Source organism: Apium graveolens, chromosome 11, assembly GCF_009905375.1.
Source record: "Apium graveolens cultivar Ventura chromosome 11, ASM990537v1, whole genome shotgun sequence".
In the NCBI taxonomy this organism is placed as follows: domain Eukaryota; kingdom Viridiplantae; phylum Streptophyta; class Magnoliopsida; order Apiales; family Apiaceae; genus Apium; species Apium graveolens.
Genome location: NC_133657.1, coordinates 148338291 through 148351155, shown reverse-complemented (window position 1 = coordinate 148351155; position 12865 = coordinate 148338291). Strand labels below are relative to the sequence as shown.

The 12865-nt window shown below is 33.3% G+C and overlaps 1 protein-coding gene across 1 annotated transcript; it reads right to left on the bottom strand.

Annotated features, from left to right (window-relative positions):
- Positions 1–5020: 5020 nt before the first annotated feature.
- Positions 5021–8757, bottom strand: LOC141698391 (methylsterol monooxygenase 2-2). The gene is made up of 7 exons (XM_074503075.1): positions 8530–8757; positions 7371–7508; positions 6990–7135; positions 6695–6814; positions 6396–6608; positions 6212–6292; positions 5021–5359 (listed from the first exon to the last, which is right to left on the bottom strand). Exons 1-7 carry the CDS (start codon positions 8557–8559, stop codon positions 5278–5280), a joined length of 810 nt encoding a protein of 269 aa, XP_074359176.1. The 5' UTR covers positions 8560–8757; the 3' UTR covers positions 5021–5277.
- Positions 8758–12865: the final 4108 nt, after the last annotated feature.

Genomic DNA, 12865 nt, shown 5'->3' with positions numbered 1-12865 from the left:
TTTCTCCTTCCTTTTGTTTCACATTAGCCAGCGTAGTAACAGGTGGTGTATACTTCACCGCGGCTTGGAATTGTGTCAAAAACAAAGTTTTCATCTGTTCCCAGGATGAAATCACACCTGGACCAAGTTTTTGGAACCACTGCTGAGCGCCTTCTCTAAAAGTGGCTGCCAGGAGACGGCCTTTCTCTGCCATCAGTGTCCTCATTCGCGAGCTCCACAATAGGCTCTACATCATCAGAGTACTCCAAGCGCCGTGGAGTGATTCGCGGGTTTTTCCCGCTCCCCTGGGTATCTCCTTCAACTACAGGGGCTTTTCCCAAGGCATGACCGTGACGGGGGAAACGACGACCTCTCATCGTCCTTCGACGCTCCACCGTGTTCAGTCTTGAGTTAAAACTGTTAAGAGTATCCCCCATGCGATACAATTGCTCCAAGATATCAGCGTTGCTGATGAGAACTGGAGGTGTCCCCCCCACATCCGGAGCTCTTGGTGGATCCGCCATGTTTCTGGGAACGTAAGGTTCGTGGCGAGTATAGCGCCCCCCGCCTTCTCCTTCAGACTTGCTGTCACTTCCATCATAAGAACTTCCATCACGATTGTAAGACATCTTTTCCTCCTAAGATTGCGACCTTAATTAGCCCTTCCTTCTAGCGCCAATTTGTTGACGGAGGAATCTGGTAACAACAAAAATTGAGGTTTCTCCCTGGAACTAAGATCTGTGACGGTGGTTCTTTCCCGGAAACTTAAGCGGTGTGTGGTTGATTGTGGTTGTTTTAGGCTGAGATTGATCAGAGTAAGTGGTGGCTCTCTTATCAGCTCTCAACTTCTTACCCTCTCAATGTGCCTACGTACCCTTTATATAGGGATCAAGCCTGACGTAGTTCTCGTAGAACAAGAAGTCTGATGAGTTTAGACTCCTTACTCCTAAGCCCAGTAGAAGCCTATCCAATATCCGTCTTCCGCTAGCTTTAGGAATGTCCAACTATGAGGCCCAACCGCGAAGGCCCAAGGCTCGTCCGTAATCGTAGGACTTCACGGATAGTGCATCTCCCTGCGCAAGGATAACACTCCGCTACAACTATCTTCCTTGATTTACGAACGCAGGTATAACCACGGTTCACCTCAAGTGCCAGACCCGTCCCTGTCCCCCGAATGAGGATAACCCACCAGATAGCAGGACAGGTGATCCCAAGCTCTTGGGTGCAAAGTAGAGGATGACTCCAAAGTTCTCCAACGAGGACACCCGTTGAATACAAGAACAGAGCTCCCAAAGCACACACCAAAGTTAACCCCGCATCCCCAACGAGGACACCCGTTGAATACAGGAGGAGGCCTTCAATCATTAGGCATACCCCTGGAGGTCTTCTAGCTTTTCACGGACATCCCCCTCCTTGACCGTCTCAAGGAGGGAATTCTTCAAAGAGTACCTGCAACAAATACATTAGTAAAAATAACTTCCATTGCTCCTCCCCATGCAAGCTCTGTCCTAAACTCATCAAAAGTATATAGACCAAAAACAGGACGCATCCTAACCCTTTGGGCGCGTCCTCACCTTCATAAATCCAACCCTGTTTTCTCATCAATCGTTCCTTATAGCATGCAAAATCACAGGACGCATCCTAGTGGAGACAAGCGCGTCCTACCTCTTTCATTGCCACAAGATCACGTTTACCAGGTAATTTTCCTAATGTTGACGCGTCAACCAAAAGTGGGCGCGTCCATATCCAAGCTTCGCTATTACCAGAATATAAAGCACCAACTTAAATATATGCGCGTCCTATGTGTCAGGACGCGTCCTATCCTTCCACAACACAGCATCGGGTTTGACCGTATGTAATCCGTATTTAACCCGAATCAACTCAATGCCAAATTTCGGATATAACATTTGCAAATCAGTTGTCTTTAAATCCCATTAAATTGAAAATTGATGTCGTTTGTCTATGTATGTGTGTGAAGCAACATGTGGGTAAGTGTATTGTCAAGGCCATACCCCTGCGATACTGCCTGTGCATCTTGCATTTGTGTAATCAAAATTACAGCTTTAAAGGTAGGCAAGTTTTATGCGAAGAAAATCATGTGCTAGAGTGAAGATGAATATTTCATATGAACAAGTGTGCATCTGTAATATGTTGGGTGTTCTTCTCCGTGCGACCCCATCCCTCCTATTTGTTCAGGTGGGGCTGTGTGAACTCTAATTCAATCCGGATATTCAACCTTTAAAGTACAGACAACAGAGATGAGCCTTGCAGCTTGCACCTTACAGAATGTCCGATGGTTGGCATCCTTGAATAGAGGTCAATTTTGTTCAAAAATATATTTTGTAATTATCTCTCTCTTCCACATTAATTTTGTAATTTTATTTTCACACAACACTCTAATCACTGCACTTGTATAAGGCAACGTCTATAAAATGACAAAAAATATGTGTAATATAAATAAATTAAAAATTTAATAATTTATTCATTATCGAGATCATAAATAAAATTGTCAGAATAATTTATTTATCATTGGACTATAAATGAAGTTGGGGTGTCAACTTTTGACACCCTAAATTACATCTCATCCCAACTTATTTGGCATCTTATTTCATCCCAACAATTGTAATAAAATATTAATAAGAGAGTCGGGTCATGTCATGCCACATGATATTGACCCACCTCCTAACATCCACTTCTAAACTGAGAAATTGCAGTCAATTCGCAGCATATTAATAGCAAACAAAAAAATTGACTTTAAATTGTAAGCAACATTACAAGAGGAAACATCCCTCCAAAAATAAGGAAACATCATTCTTCGATAAAATGCGAGAAAATAGTTCACCATATGCTTATCACACGACTGTTATATTCGATGTGGGTCATTTTTCTGTGATTTCATTTGGGTAGTATTTTTTCTTCGATTGTATTGGTATAATTCCTTCAAATAGTCAGAGTAAAATAAATTTACCTTCGTGAGAACACAGCCTTTTTACGTAGAGATCCTCACCTCTATTTGTGATTAGGCAGAAGCGTAGCCAAAATCCAAGTTAAAAGTCAAAGAAGAATAATAAATTGAAAATTAGTGTAATTATTTTAGTAGGGTTAAATTACTAAATTATTGTATGAATTTTTGTATAAATATGTTTAATATGATAAATATTCTTAGTTTTACACAATTATAAACCGTGGGAGGTCAATTAAAAACGCATACTTTCCTATTAACGTGCTAGGTATAACTCGACTAAACAAAAAAAAGTAATGTAAGGGGTGTTAAAATAATTTCCAAATATAAAAGAAAAAAAGATCACACCATCGTGTTCTTACTAGTTAAATTCATTTTTAATACATGTGAGGCCAGTCATATTTACGAGAAAGTACCTAGTAAAAAGTGATAAGCTATCTTTTGTGAAAAATCTTAAAAAAAATTGAGCGCTCCCGAAATATTAAACAATAACTCAAAATGAGAACCGCCAAAATCAAAAAATAAAATTTGAAAATAAACCATATAATAAACAATACCAAAAACCATTTATTACATGATACGAGCAACTGAATTTAATTGCTAACAACAAAAGAGATAACACACTCATTTGGCCACTAGATACCTTACATCTATATTAATTAGCTACAAATGTTATCAAAAGAAAATTCATATATAGGTAATCTTATTTGTACACTCCTAAAAACTAATAACCCTTACATGGATTGATGCAATTAATAAACTTGAAATATTCAATCCAATGAAACCCAATAGTAATTACATGTAACATATTTACCATCATAAAATTTGTAATGAACTAATATTAAGACTAAAAATATAATATTTAAATTATGAGAACATGTTTTTATATTTAACTATCACCAAAAGTTTCTACCTAATTAAATCAAAATTTCAAAAATATTATACTTGAATTTATGCGATATGTACAAATAAGATAAGCAAAAGATAAGAGCTACTTTAAAAATGACTTTCAACCAAAATAACATAAAAATACAATAAAAAAACACACACAATATATGATTTTTTGAGAAAACGTAAAAACATGTGACTTACAAATATAATCTAGTATTTATATAATGTAATAACCTTTATCCAATATTTACTCAAACAAATACACCATGGCATATAAAACAATCCATATATACACAATATACCATATATACACAATATACGGCGTCCAAAAGTAGAGACTCGTGGAGTATTTAGAATGCTAGTTATTACAAAGCATGTCAGATGATGGACGAGACTTAGAGTTCTCACTTGAAGGGTTTCAAACTAATAATTACAATAATACCTCCCTGGTCAGTGTAAAGTCCAATAAGTAGAACACTGTACATCTTAAAGTATGCCGAAAGATGTCAATGAGACCACGACACACTTCAAAGTACGCCAGAAGAGATGGATGAGACTAAACCGAGATGGATGAGACTAAACAGTATATATAGTTCTGAAGAGAGATTCAAACTGCTAGCCACGGATGAGACCACTACTTAATTTAAACTGTCAGAAAAGATGGATGAGACTAGACCATGTCTAGTGTTTTGACTTGAAGAGAGATTTAAACTGCTAGCTAGGCTAAGAAATTAGCTAGGCTAAGAAATATACATCATTTGAAATGATTCAAGCTAAAAGTTAACAGTTATACCACCCAGGAGTAAGCCGGAGTATGTGGAACACAAAATATATTAAAGAATGTTGGAAGAGATTGATGGGACTAGAACATTAGATATATTAAAGTATGTTGGAAGAGATGGATGAGACTTGTACTCTAACTGTAATAGAAGGTAACATTCTTGGAGAGGACTAAAACTATGATCATTTCACTTCACAAAGAAAAGGGACAACTATATTGTAGTTCAATATAGTACTCGTAGCACAAGACCTAAAACGAACCTTGAACTCTTAAAGAAGGAACACATATCAGCAGCAGAAGCACTCGAAAGGTAATCACTAAATCTGTAAGTGCATAAAATTTACCCCACAGCAACAATGCAACTGCACTCTTCACTACAAATAACACAAAGCATAATCATAGCAAAAGGTAGTAAATGCTCGCACTGGGATTTGGTATTAAAAGTTCCATGAACACCACAGAAAAAGGTGATTAAAGAGAACTGATTCACGCTGGAAATTGGATACAAAGATGAACATCATCTAAAACAAGCTTTGATCCGACTCCAAAGGAAACACAATGAAACTAGAACATATATGTTAAGCAGTAACGAACAATGTGAGGACGAACCAATGCTCATTACAAGGATGCTCTAGTTTCTAATCGATGATAGCCATATACCAAACTACATTTGCTTGGCATTGATCTCATCTTCAATGCTCTTAACAGCCTTCAGCTTTCTGTAACCCTTATCAGTACCAAATATCCTGAGAAGGAAAAGAAAAAGATATGAATAATAAAACAGACAGGGAAACAAGTACTTATAAATCACTAGACATCCATGTAAAGATACCTAGTGAACCACTGTAAACATGCTTTGTTTTAAAAGAGAACGGAGTTTTGTTCTGTTCTCACACAACGATCTATGAAGTGGTAACACCCATTGTAAAGAAGACAAGAACACTTTATTCATCTTAATTATTCTTAAAAGATGCTGCTCTGGAGAAACACATTAGTGAGGATCTTAAAGTCAACAGACATCATGCTGAAGAAAGTAGGTCTGCCAGTGTTGACAATAGTTATCCCCAGCCTACGACTTTGGTACCATTTGTTACATCAACCTTTTAGTTACTAAGGCATCTAAAACTTCTAAATTTCCTTAAAACTAAGATATATCATATATAGTCCCATAATATAACCACTAGGCACATACAATAATCGCAAAGATCAATGAAAGTTCACTAAAAAAATAAAATCGTATCATCAGGATTGGATTTAAATTTGGGGTACTGCATGCGTGCTTAACTAGTTAATCTACAACCACTGTATAGAAGAACCCAAAGTAATTAAGAAACAACAGTTTATACAATTTTAGAACATTCATAACATGTACATGGTGACACAAATGATTGCAATCACTTTGTTGAAGTTGGAAAGTTACCTTCTTAATTATTTAAAGTTAGTCTGCAAGTGTTACTAATACAATTAGGACATATATCTTTATAATAAGACATCTTTTAAGATTATTGAGCATACAAGAAAGGGCCGAAACTTGAGTAAATTCATATCAGATCAAGCAGAAAACTTTTCATGTAGCTAAATGCATGAATGATGCATACCAGTCCATGTAAACGAAAGTGGATGAGTAATTTCCAGACTTGGTATAGAGAAGCCGGTGATGATAGTCATGGAAATCAGCTCTGAAAATTTGTAAAACATATCTATCAGGCACAATACACAACATAGATAATTTAACATTTGGGAGGAGATACTATTAAGCAAAAAGAGAGCTTAAATGCTCACCCGCCATATAGAGGCAAGAAATTTGAAATGCTCCACGGAAAGTGGTAACCACAATGTGCTTCCACCGTCTCCAGGACTCTTACAACCATCCATAACCATAGAGTTATTAGATGGGGTCCAGTAATGGCAGGACCAACAATAGTGGCAAAACCAAGAAACAGTATTTCAGCAGGGTGAGCATATTCTGAAGTCAGTCCAAAGGGTGTCGCGTACCTAAATATCAAGTGTAGTTTGTTAAACATGCCGAAAACATTACAGAACATTTTTAATTATTGAGCATCTTCGTATTCTCCACTTACTCATGATGAACACTGTGGACATGTTTGTACAACCATTTTGTATGCAGAACCCTGTGACCCCAGTAGAATATGAAGTCCTCTATGATGAAGTAAAAGAATATCTGTGTAGACACTACTTTCCTACAAACACAGGCTGAAAATATTAGTAATATATATACACAAATATATTACAAATCACTACAAGTTTAAAACTATAAAGCAGATTTGGAAAACACAAGTTATCCTTATATGCCAGAGATTGCATATAGCACATAATTTCAGATATAGCTATAGCATATAAAGAACCTGAATATACCAGGACGGCAATGGGAGACTGCTTCTCATTCCCATGAAACTGAACACAGGATATGATACAAGCATAACTGGAAGGTTGACACAGAAATGATATAGCAAGAGACGACTAATGCATTTTTCCTGAGCTTCAGAAGTATTGTTTTTCGCCTGCAATGACCAGAAAGAAATTCAATACAATAAATTTTATGTAAAAAAGGCCGACATGTTTAAAATATTTAAAAAACTACAAATCAATTGACTTTCATTACGTCGATGGTCTTAATGTAATGGCCATTGCCGAGTAAAAATTTAATACATCAGGGGAATATTTAATAATAAATATCTTTAGTTTCAGTGTCTCTATACATATTAATTAAAGAATACAATTCAAGAAGAGGGAAACCTGAATTTTGTACTTGCTTAGCCAACCAGCCCTTTCGAGATAAATAAAAGGAAGCCCTGACAAGAAAAAGACACTTTCATGGAGGAGGAAACTTCCAATACATGCCAGCTGAAAGTCACTGAAGTGAGTGATCAAATACTGCATCACAAAGGGAGGAAACGAGTAGATTAACGATATGTAAAAAACAAAATGATTGTGAGTCGTACTGCAATAAATAAGTAAAAGTAGCAATTACTCTTCCATGTCAGAACAGCAAAGATGTCAACACTATACTAGACAAATAAACATATTGTCAATAGACACTTCATTTAAAGCCAAAAACAAACAAATCACTTTCAAATTACTGCCCAGTCCAACAAATGGACACTTTTAGTCAAGTCCACTGATATAGCTCACGACAAATCTCATGATAAATCTCACGATACTACGATACAAAAATTCTAACAATAACGTGCAAGATTGTCCTTGCATAACATTCTAGTGCATATACAACACAGAAAGAGAATGTTATCTTTCTCTTTGACAAGCATAATTCTAATGTCAACATAAAACATAGACTCGGCCTTAAATACGAAAATATCAACAGATGCAATCAGTCGTGATAATTTCCTAGTGGCTTGTAAACATTTAACTATACATACATATAAAATCTTAGAGCTAATTGTTTCACACAATAAATAAAAGAAAATACAACTAGTACATGTTACTAGAATTGGTGCATTAGTTTCCTCGAAAAAACTCAGAGTTAAATCTAAATAATGTAATCATAAACCTAATAACAATTCCCATAATCCGACAAATCCTAATCCAACAAATTATAACATAAGGTAAGGTCCAAAACATCACCAAATCGAAATAACGAAAAGAAGAATTAATCTCCGATAACCAACATATGTACAGTAAATGAGTGAATCAGAATAAAAATCAATAATAAAAAATTATAAAAAACTCAGTAACATTGATATACAACATCTAGCAAATAAATGTAAACGGAGAAAACAATGTAGAATTCAGCATCTATAAACACCTTCTCTCTCTCTCTTTCTCTCTCTCTCTCCATAAGATTACAATCGTCGATACATACAATACATACATACACATTGATTAAATAAATCTAATGGATGCGAAGGAGGATAGTAATTAGTGTAAATAGAAGTACCTTCCAGGCTGATTCGATTACGGAATCCATAACGTCCGACGAGATCTCCGGCCGGCAGATTTAGCACTCAGCAATGTCACAGAGAGAGCGAGAGAGAGAGAGAGAGAGAGAGAGAGAGTTTTGTTTGTGTGATATGTGTTTGTATTATTAATATCCAGGGGATGAGTATGATAGACACAGAGACACACAGACTGTCATGGGAATCTGCCCTCGTGGCCCTTTCTTTTTCCTCTGATTTTCCCCCCCTTCAATTAACCAAATCGGGTCGGGTCACTTCTATTTTTATTTAAGAGTAATGCTAGAAGAAAAAATAATTATAAAAACATTATTATCAAATCAGGTGACGTAACCGATTTAGCAATATAAAATAATTTAACTGATATTATTGAAATAAATGCAGGAATTTATCTTTATTTAGTAAATTAATACAATAATATAATTATTATTATTAAAACATTTTTATTAAATTAAAGTCTTGCACGAGATATTTTGTAAATATTTTAAAATTTAATTTTATATTTCTAATATTTTTCATTACACTATTTTACTTGCTTATATAAACGCAATTCACAAACTAAATAGACCGCCTAGTGGGGTCAGGTAACTTATTTTTTACAATTTTTATTTTATTTTTTTCTTTTTAGGGTAATTTTATTTTGTCCAGAAATCTAAACAAATATCTTCGCTCATTACGAACATATATGGTTAAGTACGTTTCCATTTATATACTCTTTTCGTTTAATTCCTGCTCCCTCTGTCACAACCATTTCTTTACACTTTTTTTTTCGGAATGTCCCATCCAATTCTTTACATTTCAAAACTTACCAAAAATAGTAAATGGGTTCCACCACTTACTTTTACTCCACTGTATCCATTTTATACATTAAAAATCAATAGGTCCCACTACTCCACTCACTTTTCTTTCTCTGTTTCACTACTTTATATATATTTCTTAACCTCCGTGCCCAAACCAAATGTAAACAATTGGCCGGGACGGAGGGAGTATCTTTGTGCAAAACCATATTTTAGCTAAATTAGAGATTTTTGCGCGTAATAAATTTTATTTTTTTATAAATATTTTATATTATGCAATTATGCTTAAATTGTTTGTTAATAATATATAATTAATTCAATTAAGGGAGACGTTGATATTTTATTTTTTTTCATCTTGTGTCGTTTATTTTCTCAGTCGATAAATATTATTTTCGAGATTTTTTCAGTTTATAAATATTGTTTACGCATTTTTTCATTTGACAAATATGTTTTAAACGATTATATTTTTTACATATATTGCAAAAATATATTTAATACATTAAACATATGAATTCGAATTCAATTTTTGTCAATTATTCCTCTAACGATATTAATATATATAAATTTAATAAAAAAAATTACTTCAATAATACTCAGCATCACCTTACGGCGACACCTCGCAGTTTAAATTTTGGAAAATTAAAAAAACAAAAAAAAACTCAACATAACTTATTTTGAAATATGTTAAACAGGATATTACAATATTATTCCTTAATACATACAATCAACACAACATACAAAATTAGAGCATTAAAATAAAAGTTGACAAGGCTGTCGCGTGCCTATCAAATAATAATTTCCAACAAATCCTTCTAACTATGTAGTAAGGTAAATCAGAGTCGATCCCACGGAGATAAAGATACCAATCACTATCAATTCTTGACTCGATTTAACCAAGTAAGTTACACAATAAATATTGAGAGATTGTTTAACTAAAATTATATTAAAGCAATTGCGTTCTCTTAATCAACTAACTAAAAACATCCAGAGTTAAGTATCCACACTAGCATAAATCAATTCAATTATGATTTCCCAGCCAAATTAATCATATACTACTTAAGAGGAAAGACGCTTCCTATAAAATACCAATAACCTCTCTCGAGTATTAATGGCTTCTCTAAAATACAATCAAGCCTATTTTAATGGTATCATGCAATTTAGAGACATTAAATATAGCATCCTAACTTCCTAACAATCCATTCTACCTATTTTCATGGTGAAATTTATGTCCTTATTGGATAAATCACAACCACCTAAATTCAACTTTCGCTGATAAATAGATTTTGGGTTCAAACAATACACATAATCATGGCTGAACTATAATTGTTAATTAAACAAAACTCAATAAGTAAGAGCATTTAATATAACTAAATTGGGGGAATTGGAAAAATCATACATCAACCATAACTAGGGTTCAACTTGACTCTAGATCAAAAATCTACTCACTTATAATTAGATTAACAAAACACATAATATAATAAGAACACATAATTGATATTAATGAGAATATATAAAAAAAACCTTCAATCTTTTACAAGAAGAACAGGAATGATCCCCTTCTGTATATTTATATATGTATATATAATAAAAGTTTTTTAATGCTTATAGGAGAATACGAGTACGTTTCCTAAACTGATTGGGTTTCTAAAGAAAAATTTGTAGCCGACTTTTCTTCAATAACTCTGGGCCGCTCCAGTTGTAATTTGATACTTAGACCTTTGTACAATGAAAGATAATTCTGTTAGTTTCGTGTGGGTTGTTAAATCGTCCAATTTTGACTTCAAGAACTCAAGATATGGTCCAAACAGTGAATTGATCCAACAAATCCGAAGTTCCTTCTAATAAATCTCCAAATTAAACTCTTATTCTCCAATCCATACAAGTTTAGGATTTCATTACTTCCTACAACAAAACATTAGAATATAATTAATAAAAAAACCAAATCAATGTAAAATATAACAAATATGAGGAATAAAATCATATAAAATATATATAAATATATACCCTATTAAAAGTTAATTCAACTGCTAACAGAAAACTTTAAAATTATTTTAAAATATTGATAAATAAAAATAGAGCATTATAATAAAATTAATTATTCTACTTATAGAAAACTTTAAAATTATTTTAACAGATTGATAAATAAAAAATATATTTATTTATCAATATGTTTATTTAAAGTAAAAGAATATGTATTTTTGATACAAAGTATGAATAGAAAAAAGATGTTAAATTAATGGTACATCATTCTGTTTATTACATATTATGAAAATCAGATCAGATTATTTTTTTACTTATATTTATTTCTATATAATTTTGAAATTGGAATAAAATTAAAATGAGATATTTTTTCATAGTTACGGTCTCATATTTTACATATAACTCAAAATGTGTAAAGGCCACCATGATTATATTATAATTAGTTGCCCTTTATAAATAATATCCTATTTTTAATTTTTAAATCTTTGTTTTCGGTCTTAAAGAAAAGTTAATAATTTATATCTTTATTTCTAAATAAATTATTTTCTTTGTCTAGAAATAATTATAATTCACTTTTAAAAAATGAAGAGTTAAAAAGTTTAACAAAAAACGTCGAGTTAAGTAATTTAATTAAATTTAAGATTAAATTATTTATATTTATGTCATAATTTTACTTCATTTTAAAATAATGTATATCATTCCCGGTTATATAAAATTGTGCATCAAATTATTTGGACAAAAACTATCAGAAGTTCTTATCATGACTTATATCAATATTTACTAAAGAGTGAAGTCATCAGTACTTATATCAGTACTTGATGATGTCATCAGGATTTGTCACTTCAACAGATATTCAAGGAGGAAAAGGAAAGCAATATGGTGTGTATATGTTGTGTACTTGATGATTTCTTGAACAAAACACCTTAGTAGATTTTACTTAGTGAAATAATGTAGCACTCGACGAATAAGATTTATAGTCCCGACGGATGACTCATTATAGTCCCGACGGATGATGACTTATAATCCATTGAGTGAGTAGCTTATGTAACAATAAGTCTGTAGCACATTTCTGCATTCACCATTGTTTAGAGTCTGTAAGTAGTATTCAAGTCATGTTGACTTTAACTAGATATGCAGAATAGGTTGATTAATTGTACATAGACGATGTCTTGTAATTTTGCATAAATGAAATGAAGTCAAGTGCCAGTTTGCTACCCGACAGATAACCTATAATGTAGTTGACGGATGATCCAATTGACAACCAGACTGATGATCAATAACTCGACGAATGATCATGAACCCGACGGATAAAGAATTCAAATATCTGTTGACAGTGACAACACAGTCACATGCGTCGAGTGGATGCAAATGGAATGTGGTAGCCTATTCAACTGGGTTTTCGAGAACAAAGAAGCATTGCCATTTCCATGCTATTATGAAGATATTCAAAGGTGCTGGAATAGAGTAATGAAGTAGCATTGTAATAGACTAGATAGTTTTTGTTTTATTATCTTGTCTTATTACTTTGTAATCTTGGTGATAT

Bases quoted from the DNA above. Each gene is read 5' to 3' on its own strand.
- LOC141698391 (XM_074503075.1), bottom strand. From the start codon at position 8,559: ATGGATTCCGTAATCGAATCAGCCTGGAAG. The intron at 6,609-6,694 runs GTAAGTGGAGAA...CTTGATATTTAG, and splicing joins GTCCACAGTGTTCATCATGA to GTACGCGACACCCTTTGGAC. The intron at 5,360-6,211 runs GTATGCATCATT...TTTCCTTCTCAG, and splicing joins ACTTTCGTTTACATGGACTG to GATATTTGGTACTGATAAGG.